The sequence below is a fragment of the Euprymna scolopes genome, chromosome 5 (assembly GCF_053919585.1).
Source record: "Euprymna scolopes isolate OS-2025 chromosome 5, ASM5391958v1, whole genome shotgun sequence".
NCBI classification, from domain to species: Eukaryota; Metazoa; Mollusca; class Cephalopoda; order Sepiida; family Sepiolidae; genus Euprymna; species Euprymna scolopes.
In genome coordinates this window covers 42,646,861-42,669,446 of record NC_136486.1, presented here as the reverse complement: position 1 = coordinate 42,669,446, position 22,586 = coordinate 42,646,861, and the positions used below count along the sequence as shown (strand labels likewise).

At 32.3% G+C, this 22,586-nt stretch overlaps 1 protein-coding gene across 11 annotated transcripts in view; it reads right to left on the bottom strand.

Moving 5' to 3' along the window:
- Window positions 1-299: 299 nt before the first annotated feature.
- Window positions 300-22,586, bottom strand: part of LOC145276793 (oxysterol-binding protein-related protein 11-like) — a 430,789-nt gene continuing 408,502 nt past the window's right edge. For 9 of the 11 annotated variants that reach the window (XM_080128095.1, XM_080128098.1, XM_080128099.1 and 6 more), the window contains 8 exons: window positions 19,571-19,652; window positions 17,852-18,029; window positions 10,707-10,817; window positions 9,859-10,019; window positions 8,599-8,718; window positions 3,916-4,077; window positions 2,853-2,918; window positions 471-1,205 (listed from right to left, as the gene is read on the bottom strand). In XM_080128095.1, the coding sequence (XP_079984221.1) occupies window positions 831-1,205; window positions 2,853-2,918; window positions 3,916-4,077; window positions 8,599-8,718; window positions 9,859-10,019; window positions 10,707-10,817; window positions 17,852-18,029; window positions 19,571-19,652 (1,255 nt within the window). In that variant the 3' untranslated portion in view covers window positions 471-830. Of the gene's footprint in view, window positions 1,206-2,852; window positions 2,919-3,915; window positions 4,078-8,598; window positions 8,719-9,858; window positions 10,020-10,706; window positions 10,818-17,851; window positions 18,030-19,570; window positions 19,653-22,586 lie in introns of all 11 variants that reach the window. The other 2 variants (XM_080128103.1, XM_080128101.1) reach the window with 2 other exon arrangements.

Sequence of the window (22,586 nt, the reverse complement as noted above, 5' to 3'; positions counted from 1 at the left end):
GAGAGATGTCGGGGAGGGGAGAAGGAGAGAGAGATGTCGGGGAGGGGAGAAGGAGAGAGAGATGTCGGGGAGGGGAGAAGGAGAAGTCGAGGAGGAGAGAGAAGTCGGGGAGTGGATGAGGAGAGAAGTCGGGAGGGGAGGAGGAGAGAGAGAGAAGTCGGGGGGAGGAGCAAGAGAAAATTCAGTGGGAGGAGAAGGAACAAAAAAAGTAAAATTTTCTTCCCACAGTCGCTCAGTCAAAATATTATACCAATTAATGGTACGTTTTTTTCTCTCTATATATTTTTCATTCAGTAAAATTTATCTCTGGGAGAATATTTTTATTTTATTGTTACAAAAAAAAAAGTTTTTGTCTAATTTTCCAAAAAGAAAGAATACTTTTTGAAATAACCTTGGTGTCAGGTTTTCTTTTACTGTTTTTAATTTTTTAATAATTTTTTTTTTTAAATTAAAATTTTTATACTAAAAACATTTTTATTAATGGTCATTATTTTAACAAGACAGAGGATCAGGGTGGGTGGGGTAGAGATAAAGAGCAAAGAATCCGAATTCTTCTAGTAGACTTCTGAGTAGATCAATATAACTGACCAAAAAGCCTTTGTCGTAGCATCATCTTTGTCTGATTCATCTTTTGGAGTTTTTAACAAGTCAGCATCGGCAAGCAGATTTTGAATTGGGATGAAGAAGGGGGCAGGGGCGATTTTAGATTTCGTTCTGCAGCCGAGCATCATTTTCTTCTTTTCATACAAATGAATAAAACCGGATTTTAGGCCTGTGTCTTCCACGGAAGAATAAAAAAAATATTCTAACCATAATTTTTTCACAGCTTATCACGAGACCAAATCCTTTAAGCTCTTTTCATTTTTATGAATTTTTTCATTTTTATTGTTTCGACTAATCTTGGGAGACTTCTTCATTCTTAAGGAGGATGAGGAATCTTCCTTTTGAAGACTTTTTTCTTTCTCGTTCTTATTTTCCTCCGTACTGTCGATATCACATCGGCTGGTTGAGACCTGCCCAGTCCTACAGTTCTCTTTCTGGGAGTCTCGACTACTTCGTGACGGACTCTTCTCTAGCTGTTTGTTCTCGATGTGGTTCTTTTCACTGTGTGAGATGTCGCCTTTTGTTACCTTTTCGCCATCTTTTTTATGCCTGCCTTTTAAAATATTCTTGTACACCCAATCCTCACCATCCTGGTAGAAAAACTGAAAAAAAAAAAAAAAATAAATAAAATAAAAAAAGGAGAGAGAAAAAATTAAAAGTTAAAAAATGAAACCCAACAAATATTTCTAAATTAAAAAGAATGGACATTAATGAAGAAAAGCTTAAAAGCTATGTACAGTATGGCGCACAGGTGAAAATCACAGTTCCAAATAAATTAACAAACTTTGTGACATACTTACGTAACAGGCAAAAATAAGATGCCATTTTTGATGAACATAAAAGTCATCTAAGTTCCCTCCCCTCATCATGAATGATTTAAAGTTTTAAACTTCCTAGGAAAACTAATGGTACTTGTACAGTTTAATCAAGACATTAAAAAATGAAAATATCAAAAAAAGTTTAAATTGTACGTATCTGTTATGGAATGAAGTTCTCTGCAAAAAAATTTCACTTGATTTCATCAAGTAGTTTTCATTTTATAGCAAAAAAACAATTTGTTATGATACCGAGCAAACGGTTCGATTTTTAGGAAGAAAAGATAGTTATTAAAAGATGGGAAGGGAGTATTGGCGCTTTACATGGAGTTATCTCCCCGTGGCGTTTATAAACTCCAAACAAAAATGAAAAAAAAAAACAAACAAACCAAAATGGCTGCCTTTAACGCACTTTCATAAAAACGTGTTTTTCCGCTGTAAAAAAATTACTCTATCAAATAAGGTGAAATTTTTTTTTTTTCAAAGATCTTCATGTCAAAATGGATATGTACAATATAACCTTTTTTTTTTTTTTCGATATTTTCATTTTTTAATGTCTTGATTAAACTGTACAAGTACCAAACTAACATGACAGTTCTCTTTAAAAACTGAAAAAGGACAAAAAATGTTTTTTTTCTAATCAAAAACATACGTTCCACTAAAAAGCCAGCAACCTGTATCTATGACAGGTTCTGGCTATTTAAGCAGAAAGCAATTTTGTCTGGATTAAAAAAAACAAAAAAACAGAATGCCACTAAAAGGAGAGAATTCACACCCCCAAGCATTATCTCTTTTAACCTTTTTTCTTTTTTTTCTACAGAGGAGTAACCACTTATCAAGGCCTGAAGGCCACTCGAGGATACAGGGTAATGTGTATACAGTGATGGAAAGCGAGTAGAAGGTGACTATATAAGGGACGGCTCAATAAGAATTTGCTTACATTGAACTTGAAGATGACAATTTTGTAGTCAGCCAGAAAGGCAGTTCTAGGAAAAAAGTTTTGTTCCTGGAACTTGCATTTAGATTTAGGCACAGATAGAGAATGAAGGAAAATTGTTGATCGTGGTTTTAGCTATGCGAGTGCTATTTGTGAAAGTTTGACATAGAGGGACCATAGATTGAAGCTCTGACAAACACTTACCATGAAAATAACAATAAAAGGGCATCACCTATGAAATTTCAAAGCCGATTTTGAACTGTCAAGGTGATACAGGGTGCTCTGACTGGTTCCTGTCCAGATGTGGACATAAAGTGAGGTAAAATCCGTTCTGGTTGAAACCGTTTACTCAAAAAATCTCAAGCTATGAATCCTTTATGGAGGAAGAAAATCCTAATAAGACCCATCAGCGAACGAAAGTTAAATTTTTAATTTTGATGTCACATGGATACTGAAAGGAAAATTTAGAACCCCCCCCCCCCAAAAAAAAAACTTACTTTTGTTGCAAATGCTGTGTTCGTTTCTTTTCGTAATCGTTCACCTTCACGTTGTCGATCTTCCAACTAAAAAACAAAATGAAAAGAAATAAAAACTCATCACTGACTAATTTCTACAACAAACATTTTGCAAAACTAACAGGCAGCAGGTATTAGTATTGCCATATTATTGCTTTCTAATGCTGCAACATTACATTTCAATGATTTGTAGTGTTTTGGTCTAGCACAACCCAAGACAGAAGAAGGTCGAGTGGATTAGATGGATATTTGAGAGAGAAAGAGAGAGAATAGAATGTTTAAAATTATAACGGAAAGAAAAGGAAGTAAAAAATAAGAGAGGTAATACAAATAGTGGAAATTTAAAAGTTTAAATTATGTAGGAGAGAAATGAAGAGGGAGCAAGTTGGTAGTGGTAGCAGGCAAAGGAGGAAATAAAAGATTAGAGATGTGTTAAATATTAAATTAATACAAAACATGGAAGTGCTAAAAGTAATAGGTGGACATGATTCAAATAGAGAGGAAAGAAAAAAAGGAAATTTATACACTTTATCATCAAAGATGACTAATAATTTTGGTTTGTCAACATTTTCATGGGTTATTTAATGTTGAAACAATGTAAAATTCATTTGAGACGGTTTCTTTACCTATCGCTGATGTGTGAGGAAGCAATGCTATTGAAAAACGAATGCACATAAATGTATTTGAAAGAATTTTGACTCGGCTTTACAATTTTATAGTCCATATCAATCAATATTTCATCCCTAGTATAATCTACAAGTGAAACATGCATGATAACGACGATAGATTCATCTCAGCGAGACAAAAGTATTTTTCTTCTGATTTATTTTAAAACGAAACATCTAAAATTACAATATTACAGATTATAAAATAAAAAACTGAAATCAAACAATCTACACACTTTACAGAAATCAAGAATGCAGGTAATAAAAATAAAATGTGGACATTAATGTGAACTATTCCTCAAAACAACTGTGTATTCAAAATAAACAATTTTCAATAAAAGTCTGAAGAAAAAAAAAAAACCCTTCACAGGATTACTTACGAATTTCTTATGTTCTGTGGCAATATTCACGTCTCCCAACCTAAGAGCATTTGTGACATGCCGCCACAGTTTCCTAGATTCAAATTCTCCCTGTGAAGAAATTGGCCGGACAGATTTACGCATTATTTGAAGATTGTTCACATCAATAGTTTTCGTTTCGCCCTGAAACACAAAAAGAACCAACTTCATTCAAGATGTCTACATCAGAAAAGAGCAGAAAAGGGATTGATGGATTCTGTTATCATTTAACCTAATATCTACTCTATAAAGGCTGACTCTGGAAACTTAACTTGTTCTCTCTGGAGCTTCAGATTAAGAGTTTGTATTTTCAAACATAAAAAAAAACAAACCAAGATTCATAATGTCAGTTTAAAATACGTTTTACTAAACAATTCTTCCGAAATATGTTACAACTTTCTCTACTTTTTATTTACCTTTTTTTTTTTCATTTAGCTTACTCATAGAAAACAGACACACAATGGTACATGCAACATGTTTACACACTACTCGAACTTCTTAGTTTCCACCATTCATAGGTATGGAAGCCCTGAACAGCAAAAAACCAGTTTTTCCTTTTTAAATATGCTTCATTACATCCAACGTTAAAACAGGATTCTGTATTGCTTCTTGGCATTCATGCATAAACAGTTCCTACATTGATTACTATTCTTATGACCATTATTATTCTAATTATTATTAGTAGTAATATTAATACGATCATTATTAATACTAAAACAGTTTTGTTTATCTTAAGTTACTTATTTTCATCTATCACTTTAAAAAAAAACTAACAAACATTGAATTTATCCAAATGCACACGCACTGATGCTTGACCATAGTATTTTTTGCCCTGCACCCCCAAACCAATTATTCAAAAGAAACTTTTTTTCATGTAAACATTGAATTGAACTTGAAAAGCATATTTAGATATAGCATGGTTTGGACATATATACATAGTTAAAAGTAGCAACATTAACAGGTACTTCTGCAGAATATAGACTGGGTTTTACTGTGATTGCTAGTTTTGTTGAAAGAGGTAGGTGATTTTAGTCTTGTTTTATTGCTATGGACAGGGCTTCTGTACATTCACTTAACATTTTAATAAAAAAGGTATTGTAGCACATTCATACCCAAAACACATTTACAATTTTATTTTAAAAAGGTACTTATTTACAAATAACAATCTGATAAGAAAAAATATAACTTTAACAGGTACTTCTGCAGATTATGGACCTCACTTTATTGCTGTTTGTAGTGATGATTTTACTATTGCTATTACTACTGACAAAGCCTTTTAACAACATTAATACTTTTGCAGAATTTAATAAAAACATACCGTAAACAACTCAACTATTTAATGTGGTGACAGTTGATGTTGACACTAACTTTATTATTATTATTATTATTGTGTTTCGTTTTGTGGAGTGGGATAAACTTTAGTATTGTTATTATTGCTATTCTTCATACTAATAGTACTATTTTGATTTTCTATATTCTTCCTATTTTTGATTTTCACTGGAATTCAGGCGAGAGTAAGCCTCCACAAGATCCAACCCAATTTGCACTCATTCAGTAGATATCTGGTAAGTGCTTTCTCTCCTTGGTCTTTCCATCCTCCTAGACTCTTCTCAACTACTTAGTGTGGTGCCAGTCAGTGCTAAAACCATAACTATTATTATTACTACTGTTTTTATTATTATTATTATTGTTGGTGATTTTAATATCAATATTTTTATTAAGAGTACTATTTTGCTTTTCTACATTCTTCATATTTTTGGTTATTATTATTAATAGTCTTATTAATATTCTGTTTTGTTCTGTTATTATTATTCTGATTATTTTTACTATTGGCTATATTACTGTTACAAGTATTATGTTTATTATTTGTCCTAACGTTATTAATATTTACATTGTTTCATTTAACATTATCTTTAGTATCTTTTGATTTATTTGGTTAATGTTATAACTACTACTTTTATCGTTATCATTCTACTAGTATCGTTGAAGTTCAATACCACCTAAAATGCACTAGAGCCGGTTATGGTTATCTTTGAACCCATATTTCAAGACAGAGACATCCAGACAGACACCAAAATGGTTGTATACAAAGCTATCGTGCTCCTGATGCTTCTCTATGCTCCAGAGACCTGGACGATATACCACCACTGGAGAAGTTTCACCAACCCTGCCAACAGAACATTCTAGACATCTTCTGGGAGGACTATTATACCAACCTCAGCATCCTCTAAAAGGCCAACACCACTAGCGTCGAAACCATTGCTGCTTGAAACTAGTGGAGGTGATTGGGCTATTTCATCAGGATGTTGGATCCCCGGCTGCCAAAACAACTCTTCTATGAGCAGTTAAAAGAAAGAGCGTAGTCAAAGAGGCTAGAAGAAGCGATACAAGGATTTTTTAGAAGCAATCTTGAAATGTGGCATCAATACGGGCACATGAGACCCAGAACAAGGACAGGCAAATCTGGAGACAGACCATTGCTGAAGGCCAACTGACATATGGATCTTGAGGAGAGGAGGAAGTCAACCTTCCTAAAGTCAACCTTCCAAAAGGCCAGGATCGGCCTTCTCGGCTACCTCCGCATAAAAAACGGCTACCTCCGCATAAAAAAAAAAAAAATCCAGAATATGACCACCATCCTCACCGTTGAGGTGTCGCCAAGAGAGATTAGTATCATTATGAGTTTGCTATTTGTATTATCATTATTTGTATTATATTTTTCTCAGTATTACTATCATCATTTACATAATTATTATTAATCTTTTTATTCTTAATATTATCAATAATGTTAGTACTATAAGTAGTAATAGTAGTAGTAGAACAATTTGTTATTAATGTTTGTATTAATATTGCTAACATTATTATCATGTATTATTCATTAGTAATTCTAGCTTGAGCTTGAGCATTGAATTTTTATCACTATGAATTCCCGGGCAACACTGAGACACAGGTATATCAAAAACAAAAAAATTGAGTGCTTCTTGCCTGATAACGCTCAGTAAATAATTTAATATTGTGCATACTTGTTATTGTGTAGAAAAGTTTTAGTAAAAATAAAGTAATGTCATGTGGAAAAAAAAAAAAAAAAAACGGAAAGAAAACCTGATTTGCTTTTGGTAAAATCTGAATTGATACTTATATTACAGAACAACAATTCTGCATTAATCACAAAATTAAAATTGCATTAACTGTAGCTACTGAGGATTGTTATCTTAAGAAGGACTAAATTAAGCAATATCTTTTTTATTTGGTATAATGATAAGAGCGTTTGCATCTGGGTCAGGAGATGAGAATTCAATCCTCAGTAGAGTTTAACCAAAGATTTAAAAATGATACTCGATGTGCTCTTGCTAAACACCAAACATTATAAGAAGAGGACAAAGGAAAATGGAGCAATCCTGAGAATGGAGTGACACTCTTGCCTTTCCTACACCTGGGTATAGGAACTAATGAAAAAGGAGTTTTGGAGTTTCTCAACGGTAGTCAACTACTTAGCTTTTCTTTTTAAAGAGGCAGATATTCAGAAAAAATATTGCTCTACGAATCTTAACTCAGAAAACTGTTCAACAAATAGAAAAACGATTTTTTTTTTTAATGAAGAATAATTTCAATGTAACAGACATTATCAATGTTTTTTTTTTTTGCTGTTGTTGATGTGATAAACAAACAAGACAACACTGAATCAGAACATAAATATGTTAGAAAATGTAAAGCTTGAACAAAAACTGTTAAACTGCAAGGTGGAACGATAAAATTGTCGCTATAGGAAAAACATGATTCTATTATTTCCATTTGATGAAAATCGGTTTTCTTTTTATTGTTGCAGACCATCTACTAGTTGGCCAGTTGTGTACAAATCCCAAGAGTAATAAGAGCCTTCTATCATGTCTGAAAGTGACACCGTCTGTACAACTCCTGTTCTCTACCAATCCAACTTATGACAACAGGACCATTGCCAGCACCATCAAAATGCAACTCCGGACTGTTCAACGCTTGAGGGTACAGCTCAACAAAGTTTCCAGCCACGGTTATGATCTTTGGTGTAGTTTCAAGTGAGGGCCACATCATGCCATCTCACAAGTGGGCTTGAAAGTCAACATTAAAGTGTACCTGGATGTGATGAAGAGTGTGGTGATTCCCTGGTGCAATCAGGTGGCTGCTGGCAGACCCTGGGTGTGGTAGCAGAACTTGGTGCTAGCCCACGAGTCCAAAGAGACTCAAGCCTGGCTTCAGAAGGAGTGCTACGACTTTGAACCCTTCTCTCACTGGCCCGCACTCCTCCCTCGACTTGAACATGCTGGACTTCTTTGTTTGGTCATACATCACAAGATTATCATCAAGATAACCTCTCACAACACCAAAACCAGCCAGATTGCCGAGTATTCGCCGAGCTCCCGCTGACACTTATAGAAAAGGCATGCTCTTAGGTCCGGACCTGTATTGAGGTAGTGATTGAAGCTGAAGGCGGCTACATTAAATAGGTGTCAGCTCTACTATATAATTAAATTACCTGAATTAATTTTTTCAATAAGTCTTAAAATAAAGCTGTAGTGTCGTTTTCTTTAGTGTGATAAATTATTGTTCCACCTTGTGTAAAAAGAAATTTTGGCCAACTTTGTCAAAAGAAAGATAAAAATAAAAACCCAAGAATGTATATTTACTTACATTTTCGTATGTGAACTCTAAGAAGCTATTCCATTCCCCTTGCACTTTGCATGTAATATTGCCGGTGTTATTATTTTTCACTTCAGCTGTCACTCGATGCAACTTACCACCATAGAAAGGCTATTGAAAATAAAAAGGAAAATAAATTATATGTATATTCATTTGGTATATCCAGTAAGCTCATAAAAAATATATACAAGGTGTTCTAAAATGAACCATCTAATACTAATTTAGATTTCAAAATAGATGGTTAATTTTGAGACAGTCCGTATAACACACAAACACGATCTTAAAATTCAGATGAACTAAGCAACACTTCTTAGTAAATAATAAAAATAAAAAACAATTCATTTTTATTTAGTTACTTCCTGAAACTAAAAAGTGAGTATCAGACGTCGATTGTAAAAATGCATTTGGTTTGGTTGTTTTATAGTGTATCAACCCTTCTTCAATGCCAAATCTAGTCATTTTGGTAAAAGCCTTTATGCTTCAAGCTCTTTATATTTTTAAATATTTATCATGTTTGGTTTGATCGTTTTGTAGAAGAAAATTGTTTTTGACTTTGCAGAACATGATTGAGTTTTTCAAAAGGAAAAAAAAAAAAAAACCAACATCAATGTTTGGTGTATTAAAGTCAGGAAGACGATATCTTTGGACAGCCTGATCTGGTAGCACCAGATGTAGTAAGACGAAAGATCATAAGAAAAAAAATGTCTGCAGTCCACTAGATAAACCAACGAAGAATGTATCTATTTGAATTTTTTTTTCATACTAGTATAATTATTTTTGCCAGAAGGATGTTAAGAATGCAATACCTGCATCGACTGTAGGTCCACAAAAAGTACAATGACCTGAAGATCAAGTTAGTCAAAAACCCCATCTTAAAGTGTAGGAGATGCATGGGACGGGTGCATCTTACTATCAGTTGTCCACACCAAAGAAATAGCACTAAATGATAATATCCTGGAGGTGTAGACTTTTCCTGCCTTATTCTTTGAGGATCAACTAGGTAAGGTTTTTTTTTTTTTTTTGACTGACATTTTATTTGTTAATTCCTCAAGGAATCTATAAAAAATTGTCTGGATGTATATATGTGCACATCCCGAGAAAGGAATGAGCTGCGTATAGGAGGAAGAGTGGTTGAAGGAGATGAAGAGGGGGGGGGAAAGAGAAACATATATAGAGGGATAGACAGAAGTTTTGTTTTTTTAAAGAAATGTTACATTCTGACCAAATCTGGTTGACATCATAAATACGCACCTTTGTGTGGAATGTGATAGCAGCAGAATAGCCAGACTTCTGGCAGGTAATATAAATCTTATCACCCAGCTCCACCCATGGAACTGTAAGGATGGATCTGGCATAGGCACTCGGTAAACCAAACACGTATTCCTCATCATGCTTCAGCAAATTTAAACAAACTGAAAGACAAGTACAATCGTTCAGTATAAATGAGACAACATTAATTATTTGTTGATCAATCATGTAGGTAAGATTTTATAACATGGCAAAGGGTGACCCCCACTTCCTTCTCCCTCCCACATTTTCTTCCTAAAAATCAAAACATGACTACATTTTGATCGGTATCATTACAAGTTGTTTTTTCGCTTAAAAAAAAAAAAAAAAAAAAAAAAAAAAAAAAATTACTTGATGAAATTAAGTGAAATTTTTTTTTTTCTGAGAACTTCATTCCATAACGGATACGTACAATACGTACAATATCTATATTTTTTATCATTTTTTTAATGTCTTGATTAACCTGTACAAGTACCCAATATTTATGTGGAGATTGTTTTTATAGACTGTGTTTTTAAGATGACACAACAAATAAACATCTGTGGAGTATGAAGCTCCTTCAAGGATTACGTTACTGATGAGACAATACTCAAAATGCTTCTCCGACAATAAGATAAAAACTTTCTTTTTAATGTAAATTGCTCCAAATCATTTAATGTAAAGAACTTAAAAAAAAAAAAAAAAAAAAAAAAAAAAAAAAAAAAAGGGTGGGGCATTTCTTCGTGGGGAGGGGAGGTCATCATCCTGTATATTTTGCTATGAATCTAAATTATAGAAAGTCTTAAAATAAAAAGAATTTTTTTTTGACTCACTTTTGCCGACCATTACAACACCGATTGACATTCCCATGAATTTTGATTTGGTCCATATTGATGCATTCATGTTGATTTCTTTTTCAGGACATTCAAAATAAAAAGCTGAAACTGAAAAAAAAAGTCGGATTAGATTATTAAAAAAAAAAAAAAAAAAAAAAGAGTAAAAGTTTTATCTTCTATTCCTCTTTAATGGTGAGTGATAGCATGTAATAGAAATGATAGAAGTACCAGTTCTATTCTCAAAATATCCTGTTCACTAACGTATTTCTGGAATTTTGAGGAACATTTTATGATGAACTTACATATCAAAGTGTAATATAGGAATCGGAAGATGTATATATTTTTATAAGAAAAAACTATACCCCCCTTCTTCCTTTCACGTCACGATAAATGTATGTATTAGTCAAGCAGACACCCCCATCCCCAACCTCCCTCCATCCACCCACGCAAAGGAAATCACAGAGACAAGATTTACCGCCTTTCGACAGGACGGCGAACATAACGGATGGAAATCAGACAGAACCCCCAACCCACCCATCTCAGATGAGAACACGTGGAAATAAAAAAACCTGAGCGGGAAATTCAGTTGGGCTACGAACGGCCAGAGGGAACACTGGTGGAAAATGAGGGCCCCGAAGAGAATGTCTTAACACCAGTGTAGAAAGACGCATAGGTGAGACAGAGGCCATTCAACTCACATTGGACCGAAAAGGGAAACCAACTCAAAGCTTGGATATACCTTGGCCGAATGTTAGTCCTGGAGATGAATATCCCTCCAATGGAGAACATTATGCTAAAAACCACTCGTTAGGATAAGAAGAGAACGGTGACGAAGAAGAAAAGACATTTGTGTTAACGATGCTCCTCGGAACCGGACAATTATCAAGAAGCTAAGTATTTATCAATTTTCATCCACTCCAATCCGCCCAACCCGCTCCCATGTCTCTATGTTAAAATATCATTCATGTTATGTATAAATTGACTTTTTGCCACGTGCAATGAAAGAAGAAATATGTGACTGTCTGATTCCAAATAATAACTGCGACTAAATTTTTCTTTCCATTAAAAAAAAAAAAAAAAAAAAAAAAAAAGGAAAAGGAGGGGGAAAGAGACAATACAGCCCCATGATCAAACTTTATTACCCCCCACCCTGTTTCGATAAATACCTTATATATGAAATTTCATTTCTGTAGACCAAAAACTGACAGAGGAGTTTGGTAGGCACAATCCTTCAATGTTGGTAGTAATGTTAAAATAATAAATATTTATTGATTTTAAACTACCAATAAAACTAAAATCTATTGACAAACCCCCTAAAGTGTATTTTTACATTTGAGAAAATATCTGCAAATTTAACATGTTTTTATGGTAATCGAAAAAATAACTATGGTTAAATATTTAGAGATTTATAAAGAACTGCAATCGGGAAAAATATTGAAATCGTCCTATCATTAATATATATATATATATATATATATCTTATTTATAGCATTCCGAATTTTATTGGGTTTATATAATTGATAATTCGTAACCGTTCATATAGCAATAAATTTTAAGTCAGAATGAGATGACTTACATTGTAAGCTTCAAAATTACCATCATTTGTAATTGAGCATTCATATTTGTTTTAACAAAATCAAGACATCAAAGAATGGATTGATAGCAACAAATTATGTATTTCATCGTTCGTTATAATTGTTTCAAGACCATTCGGACAAATTCAAACCTTATATCATTCGAAAATTTTCACAAGAATAGCCTCTCATCAGACGTTTAAAAAAACACTTTTACAATGAACAATATGGAATCCATTTCCCTTTTAAGGAAAACTATGAGAAAATTTTTTACCTACATCTCTTCCTTTAAAGGTTTTGTTTTCTGCTTGTTAAAGATTTTTATCTATAATATAAAGCTGAATGCCCGTGTGTGTGTGCGTGTGTGTGTGTGTGTGTGTGTGTGTGTGTGTCTGGTCACGAATAGGCTCCTATATGGTTGACTATTTTAAAAAACTGATTACATATAATGATAGATGTATCGAGACACAGGAATGGGTATGTTTGATCTGGCAGAACGGTGGGTCATTAAAATTGTGGGGTCTGCGTTCGCACCTAGTTCACAAAAAAAAAAAAAAAAAAAAAAAAAAAAAAAAAAAAAAAACGTTTACAAGTGTTTTTAATATAGATGTACATAAGAATACTTTGATAAGTATGTTTTAACTTAAATAGACATGGTATAATAAAATTGTGGGGTCTGCGTTCATGCCTGGCCTCCATAGAATGGAAATAAGCACAAAGTTTAACAAGGTTTTTTAATATAGATCCACAGAATATTGTGATAAGTGTTTCAGTGTGAACAAGTATGGTATAATAAATTATGGGGTTTATCTATTTTATTTTTACTTTCATCATATTTTGCTTTGGTTTTGATACCTCCAAATTCGAAGCTATCTCTTTACAAACCTTCTTTTTCATAACCTATCATACTTTCATAAATCAGAGTCCATTTTCTGTAGGCTGTTTTTGAACCCAGTCAACGACGGGTACTTTTGCTAGTATAATATAAAGCGGAACGTCTGTGTGTGTGTCTGGTCACGAATAGGCTCCTATATGGTTGCCTATTATAGAAAACTGATCACATATAATGATAGATGTATCGAGACACAAGAATGGGTATGTTTGATCTGGCATAATGATGATTCATTAAAAATGTGGGGTCTGCGTATGTGCCTGGTCCACAAAGTATGGAAATAAAAAATTTTAAAATTAAAAAAAAAAAAAAAAAAAACATTTACAAGTGTTTTTGATATAGATGTACATAATAATACTTTGATAAGTAGGTTTTAACTTAAATTATGGGGATTATCTATTTTATTTTTACTTTCATCATATTTTGCTTTGGTTTTGATACCCGCAAATTCAAAGCTATCTCTTTACAATCCTTCCTTTTCATAACTTATCATACTTTCATAAATCAGAGTCCATTTTCTGTAGGCTGTTTTTGAACCCAGTCAACGATGGGTACTTTTGCTAGCATTTACCTATTTTTGTAAATCTTTAACAGAAAACAAAACCTTGGAAGGAAGAGATGTGGATAGAAAAAAACCATGGTTCATGCAGCCATATAGTGTAATGGTGAGAAGTCTTGACTGTCATTTGGGCAGTCAGGTTTTGATCCTGGCTTGAGGTAGTTGCCTGTCTTACAATTGGTTCTGCTGCTATCTTCATTATTGTGATTGTCTATTATTGTTATCATCTCTTCTGTTGTTTTCATTTTTATCTGCATTGTTGTTTTCGTTACCTCTAGTGTTATTTTCTTTCTCAGCATCTTGTTTAAACAATGAGTGACCTCCCCTTAAAACAAAGACATTAAATAATAAATAATATGTAACCAAACAAAATGAATATTAGAATAAACACGCATAAATGTAGCAATAAAAATTATTAAAAAAATAGGAAAGAATAGGAAAAAAATTGGAAATTAAAACTAAAACAAAAAACTAAAAAATACGAAATTAAGGTTTAAAACAGAAATTTTGGTTTGCACAATATCCAAGATGGCCAACTTGTAACAACGTGAGGATGGAATTTCTTTTCCCAAAAGAAAACACCTTATTTATCATGTACAAAATTAACTTTTTGTTGGTAACATCGAATGGAAATAACATCTGACGAATTGATGAGTATTGGAGACTTATGAAAACATACAATCATAAAATTGCCATCTCATTAACAAAAATGGCTGTAATGAAGAAATTCAAGATGAAATAAACAAAAGTTAAAAAAAGAAAAAATGTAAGTTTTTGAATTTCAACAAAATTTTGTACTATATATCTATCCTCTGCATTTATAAAGTAGATACATTGAACTTTACTCGAAATTCATGGTGATTCAGTTTTTATCATAATGGTCTCCACACATTAAATGAAACCGGTATACGTTTGAAATTAACAATATTTCAAAAATAAACATTTATAATATATATATAGAAGTGATCTTGTTTGTGTGTGTGAAACATCTCTACCAAGCTCCTCTCTGAATATTTGGTCTACAGACTTGAAACATCTAGCGTATTTGATTTTTAACCTGTAAAAATAGCTACTAACAAGTCAAAAGTGAAAAACAAAAAACAAAAAAAAAAAAAAACAGTTGACCTTGGCAGGAGTAAATTGATTAACTTCCGACCATATACATTTTTTTTTCGCTTAATGTATATCCTTTATTATCCATCTGTTAATAGCTCACGGTAACGACGATGACTGAAGTGTTAAATAATGACTGATTGAATGTTTTGGTTTAAATTCCAGCTGATCGCATCCTGCAATCATTTTTTTTAAACTTTTGAAATCATTACTATACATATTGGGTACAATATAATAATCAATAGCGAATTTGCTCTATAATAATAAATACATGATCTACATATATTTTATAATGGGGCAACACAGGCAGCCTGCTAGTATATATATATATATATATATATATATATATATATATATATATTTGAAAATCTTTCGAGGGGTACAGAATTTAATGATGGCTACATATAGACCAATATACATGATTATTTAAAAAATAAAAAATGAAAATAAAGGCCAGCTAACCCGGTTTCGATCCTCACTCAACAGAGCCAAATCGAGGACAATACGATTAAAAAAAATAATAAATAAAGTCATGAATATGGCAAGGGAAAGGAGAAAAAAAAAAAAAAAATCAAAAATAAACAGGGGAAACAAAATTACATAGAGACCAAATTAAGTCCGAGAAGATTTTCTTTTTGCTCGCAAAGAGAAGGTCTCATCGACTTAATATAAATAGTCTCTAGAATTTTTAAATGATATGGAGAGTGCGACCTGCTCAAAATAGTGAACATGTTGACACTGAAATTCGTGGCACACGCATGGTTATTTATAAGGTGGTCGCAAATCGAAGAACCATACGTATTATTCAAAACATCCGACGGCGAGAAATTTGCATAACGAATTTTCGAAGGCACATGCTGTTTCAAACGAAAATCTAATCTTTGCGATGTTCGCCCAACATAGTGCGCACTGCAACTACATTTAAATAAATAAATAATAGAATTATTATGGTGGGGGGAGGGGAAGAACATCTTTGCGAATAGACGGCAACATAGGCCTGGTTGAAAAAACAACATGAGGATTAGATGCAAAATAACACCGTTGTACAGACACAGAAATTTGCTTGGCAAAACGGTCACTAATGTTGCCCAGCCAAGGTAGACGTAGGTAAACAGGACATCTATTAACCGTAATTTCTTTAAGTTTATAGAAATTGGAAACCTTCTTATTAATAACAGTTTCAACAATATCCAATGGGTAACCATTATTACAAAGGGTCCTTGTAATAAATTTAAACTCGTCATCCAGATTAACCCTAGAACAAATCATCAAGGCCCTATGTGTTAATGTCTTAATCAAATTATATTTTTGGTTTATAGGGCAGAAAGAGTTCCAACGAGTATAGAGACCCGTAAAGGTTGGTTTACGATAAACCGAAGTAAGAAAACACGAAGATGTCTTAGACACAAGTACATCTAAGAATGGAAGAGTAGAATTCGTTTCCTTATCTACCGTAAACTTAAGGGCTGGATGAACGTTATTAAGAGACACAAAAAAAAAGCATCCGTATTCGTCTCGTTGTCAAATAAGCAAAAGGTATCATCAACGTAACGAAAATAAATGTCTGGTTTATGCAAACCAGACAATAGATCCTGTTCATGAAAACCCACAAAAATATTAGCCAACGCTGGTCCCAATGGGGAACCCATGGCCACACCATCTGTCTGTCTGTACATAACATCGTTAAAACTAAATTCAACCGACATAGTGGCGAACTTCATCAATTCTACAAAAATATTTTCTGGAATTGGAGGAGTCGGAAGTTTAGTTCGATATAAGGCGTCAGCACAAATATTAATCGTCTCTAACAAAGGAATGCATGTAAAAAGACTAGAAATATCAAAGGAACACATAAATTTATTTGAATGAGTGTAATTTTGCATAAAGTTAGCAAAGCTAAAAAGAGTCTTTAATGCAAAATGAACTGAAACGTTCCAAAACAGGTTCTAAAATACTTGTCAACAATTTTGCTAAATTATGTTGACAGGACCCAATCATCGATAGTATGGGTCTCAACGGTACCCCCTCTTTATGGGTCTTACGCAAACCATACAATCGGGGGCGGATGGAACCCGTGGGACAAATTAAATTAGAAATGGAAGTGGGAAGAACACCACTTTTAACCCATATGACAAGTTGCTTTTGGAACTTGGTCTCGATAGAAATAGTAGAATCATGAGTATCTACCGGACCTAATTTAACAAATTTAGAGGTGTCCCCCAGGATGGTCATCATTTTATTGACATAATCCTGATGATCCATTATGACTACGCCAGAACCTTTATCGGGTTTTGTGATGACTAAAGATTTATTATGACGAAGTGCTTTAATTGTACGATAATGTTCACTTCGCCATTTTGCTTCACAAAACGAAATAGGCTTGCCAGCATAAGAATGTGCAACGTCATTAAGTTTCGCCTTAATATCACTGACCATAGAGTCGGAAACAGGAGGAAGTCTTTTTATTTGAGCAAAGAAGACTTCAAATTCAGCATATATCTCTTCACGCTTTGGGGGTATGGGAGGAATACAAAAGTCCAAGCCATGCGAAAGAATGTTAAATTCAAGCTCAGACAACTGCGCGGAAGAAAGATTTAGGACGTTCTGAGTAACACTAGGGTTCAATGAGCAACCATATTTTTTGAAGATTAAGTATTGCAAATTCTTTTGATTTTTTAACGATAACCTAGAAAGGTTACGTTCATGAATGATTGCAACATATCTGGAAAATCTAATTTTGTCGAAAAACAACAAACTACCAACCGAACTTCTCCACAATTCATGATATTTATTATTTAACCGTGCTATATCACAAGAAAGCTTTGACAAAAAATTGGAAATTAAATCACTTTCAATTTTCTGTCCAGGATGTAATTTATATATATATATATATATATATATATATATATATATAGAGAGAGAGAGAGAGAGAGAGAGAGAGAATGATAATACAACAGTGTCAGGCAAATTGAACAAGAATAAAAAAAAAAAAAAATTTTCTCACTTGGTGGATGATGGGAAACTTGCTCAGCACAATAAGTTAATAAACAATGGTCATTTGTGTCATTTTCTGTTTTCGAACGTTCCGGAGATGGAGGGTATGTGTCTTGTTTGGGTATTCTCCAGGAACAATGAAAAGCTTCTCCTCGGATAGGATTGTAAGGCTTTTTTGCTACAGATCCCTGTCGAACAAAAAAAAATAAAAACTATGTCACATTTTCAAAATGATCTTTATTCTTAAATTAGCAGCCCCACCCAGCATCACCTGGGATCCTAATTACTGTAAATTACATGCATTACAAAAGAAAAAAAAAGAAAAAGCAAAACTAAACAATCAACTTAATCTTGTCATTTGAAATACTCAAGTTAATTCTGGGACCAAATCAGAATAAAATAATTATGCTTCAGTTGAGGTTTGAACTCACAAACTGTCTCTAAGCACGGTGAACTAACCAATTTACTCATATTGACAGATACCACAGGTGAGATTTAAAGTAGATATTGTCTATGAAGGACATGTTGAGCAATTGACTCAGAAAGCAAATTCAATATGGAGATGTTATTAATTCAATGCATGAAGCAAACTGTCTCCATATTTGTTCTGTCTTTAAGACAAAGAAAGCAGAGAAAGGAAGCGTAAATGACAAAAACTTTTTCCCTCTTTAACTGCTGTAAGTTCATATTTGACTGCTGCTACAAAGAATGATCTTTTCTTCTTGTGTGCCGAATATCGAACGGAATTTTGATGAAGAAATATTTCTTTCAAAGAACTTATAATCTGTAGAACAGTATTACAGGAATGCAACCTATAGGGATGCATAGTCATCTTCAAATCCAATATCAACAAATAAAACATCCTCATGAGTAATTCAAATTCCATTCATTTTTAATTCTTTCATTATAGTCATTTATCAGTCACTTGACATTTTATCCATCTGTTTAATTGCTATCTACAAGAGGCTTTTAATCTTTATAAATAATAACTTGGTTTCTTATCTCGGGTACTCGGATATCAAACCAAATATTTGTCAAAAAAAAAAAAATAAATAAATAAATAAAATAAAAAAATAAATAAAATGCAAGAAGCCATATTTATGTACAGTCTGAATATTTATCTAAAGCCGCATTAAACCTAGATATAGTAGCCATAGTCACGACCTCCTCAAACAGGTTGCTCTATGGAGCAGAAACATGGGCAGAGAATATTGCGTTTCTTCTATTGAGCTGCATATTTTTTTCAGGTGCCCGCAAAGACTATGACTTTAAGGTTAGGGTGAGAGTAAAAAAAAATCTTTGAAAGGTAAATTGACATTTCTGTTGATATGGTCATACATAACTCAACTTCTGTCCATGAATCGAGGTGTTTAATCTGTCTTGTCTTTAGTCAAAGACAACGTAATTCTTCTAAATCTGAAACAATTTTTACTATTGTGTCAATCCAGAATGTCCCTTTTTTGAAACACCATCATATCTTCAATTTAAACCTATCTTGTATTATATTTAGCCTTAAATAAATACACAGACACATAACTGATATATGAATAGAAATATTTGATATTGATAGACACTTTTTACTTTAGTGTCAACCCAGTGTGCCCCTTTTTTGAGAAGCTATAACACCTCCACTTTAAACCTATCTTGTTACATTTAGCGATAAATACACACACACACACACACACCTGATATATGAAAAGGAATATGCTTTACATTGATAGACGCTTACCTGTCTGCCTGCATGGAAAGATGTTAAGTACCATTCGACAACGGCCAACATTCTTTGTTCTGGGGTTTCAAGTTCAGGTATTCTGTATATTTATTTATATATACAAAAAAAAAAAAAATGATTTAAAATAGAAAACAAATAAAAAAACAAAAACCATCACATAATCAAATAAGAACATAAGACAGTTGTGAAACTGCATTTCTTCACTTGACAACATAAGAATCAAAATCTTGAAAGGTTGAAATATTGCAGGCTGTTATTAAAGTGCATCAAATCCAAACATTAAATTTGGAAAAAATAAAAACTTTATGAAAACTGACAGTTTCTTTTTTATATATAACAAATCCTACTTATTCATATGAAATGCTACATAACTATTGTTATTTCTGCCATGGAGGTTTATATTTTCAGTCGCATTTTTTTGTGTACATCACTTGATCAATCATCACCAAACTTGATCAAAAAATATTAGTCACGGTCTAACTGAGAACAGATTTAATTCTAGAAAATTAAGGTTAATGAAAAGGTGAAAGTCACATATTTTTGATTATAACTTTGGTTCTGGTCATCATAGAAACTCGGGATTTGTCCCATGTTGTAGTCAATGAAGCCCAGCATTTCATGACTGATTTTTTTATCTTAAAAAGTTTGGAAAATCAAAAAAATGTTGCTTTTTTGAATAAATAAAAAGATTAAAAGAAAAGTGGGTAACATTTTTTAAAAAATAATTTAAAAGGGAAAATAACTTTCATAGCTTAAGTAAACTTGCTCCCATTTTTAAAGGAAACTAATGTTGGCTAATGATAATTAAATATACATTAAACTATAAATACATTAAAATAAATCAACTTTAAATAATAAACAATTCTATTACAACAATCAATTAATAACATGGAACTAATTATTAAAATAGATTTTCTTTAATTAGCAATATGCAAATAAGGTTACACCTTGATTGTAGATTCCCTTGGAATAAATAGTATATATAGAAATCAGGCTAAAATGTAAGCGTCTATTTTCAGCACAAAAATTAATTTGTCAAACAGTGTACCTTTTGTACATATTAATTAAATTGTGAACACACAAACAGACAGGAATACGACTATTATCATCTGTCTCTTTCTCTCTCTCTCTCTATATATATATATATAAGAGCAAATAGTTAATAAAACATGTTAAAAAACACTTTGAAAAAGAGCTAAAAACATATTTAATTTGAAAGGGAAACACTTAATAAGTGGATAGTTCTTAATCCGGAGTTTCAAAGAAATACTTTCCTTCTCATCAGAGGGAAGAATTAGCAAAATGCGGGATCGGATTTTGCATACAAAAGTATTTGATGAAACTGCAAGATTTTACTTGATAACAAAAAGTGAAGCAAAGGGAATATGGTGAAGAAAAAGGTGATTTCACATGAATGGATAGTCTGGTGAAAGGTAAAGTATCCAATGACAGTAAAATCCAAAAATGTAAGTCCAAGAAAGTTAATTTAATTTTCCATTCGCACAAGTAGAATCCAAGAAACTTGCGTAATTGGAAGATGGTCCAAAATAATCCAAAAGGCCGAAATCCAAGGAATAATTCACAAATATGTATAAGGAAAAGGGGAATAAATTCCAATAATATTAATAAAATAAAAATAAAATATGTGTTTAACACAGCTGCCGAGACAAAGTGTAATTAAGAAAAATCAGTGAAGAAGAGGGAGAGAAAAAAAGATTAAATGGTGATAGAATTATACAAAATAGAAAAGCAAATGTCAAAATGCCTCAGATAAGATAATGTTAAAAGGCGCGAAAAATATAGGGCAAAAAAAGAGGTCAACTGAAATGTACAGGTTATTACTTAAGAAAATGTCAGCACGAGTTATTTTAATATTTTTAATACACTAAATGGAAAAAATAAAAATAAGAAAATTTTTTTTAAGGGGAGAGGATGGTCGGTATCTGCAAATTCCAGATACAGCAAGTAAGTATGTAAGTAAATTAATATCAGACCTTGAGCTTTTAATAAAGTACATACATATATTGACGCTACTTCAACATTAATTAAGAAAAGAATATCAAACCACATTTCTCCTTTTAACAACCATAATTCTAATAACCAAGGAACTTCTCTAACCACTTTAATTAAAAAACTTAACTCTAATACCCCCCTTTTCAATCAAATGGACTATCAAACTCCAGCCTCTGCAAAACCGAAGCTATAACTATAATTATAGCCCCTTAAAGTAACAATATAATAAATTCTAAAAACGAACTAATCTCTTTCTGTAAACAGAAGTCCAAATTTAATTATGGTAATTTTGAAATTACATAGTTATTACTTTAACCTTTCAGATATATATACTTTTTTAACATTATCGTTTTTTTCTACTTATTTTCTTAATACTTTATAACTTAATAATCCTTTATTTTTATTCTTTATTTCTTGTGTGCTTGGCTGTTTTTTTTTATCTGCAATTTCCATTTTAGTTTTTAAATATTCCTATCTATCAAATATCAATCTACTGACATATTTATATTCTATATGTATATTTACTTATATTTTACTATATGCATTTACTTACATACTTGCTTGCTTTATCTGGAATTTGCAGATACCGGCTATCCTCTCCCCATAAATTTTTTTTATTTTATATTTTAATTTTATTTACTTTTTATTTATTTATTTATTTATTAATTAATTTATTTTTTTCCATTTAGTGTCTTTTAATAACTCTTGCTGACATTTCCTTAAGTAATAACCTGTACATTTCAGTTGACCTCTTTTTTTGCCCTATATTTTTCACGCCTTTTAACGTTATCTTGTCTGCGGCATTTTGATATTTGCTTTTCTATTTCATAATTAATTCTATCACCATTTAATCTTTTTTTTCTTTTTTTCTCTCTCTCTTCTTCTTTACTGATTTTTCTTAATTACAATTTGTCTCAGCAGCCGTGTTAAACGCATATCTTATTTTTCTTTTATTAATATTATTGGAATTTTTTCGGCCTTTCGGATTATTTTGGACCAT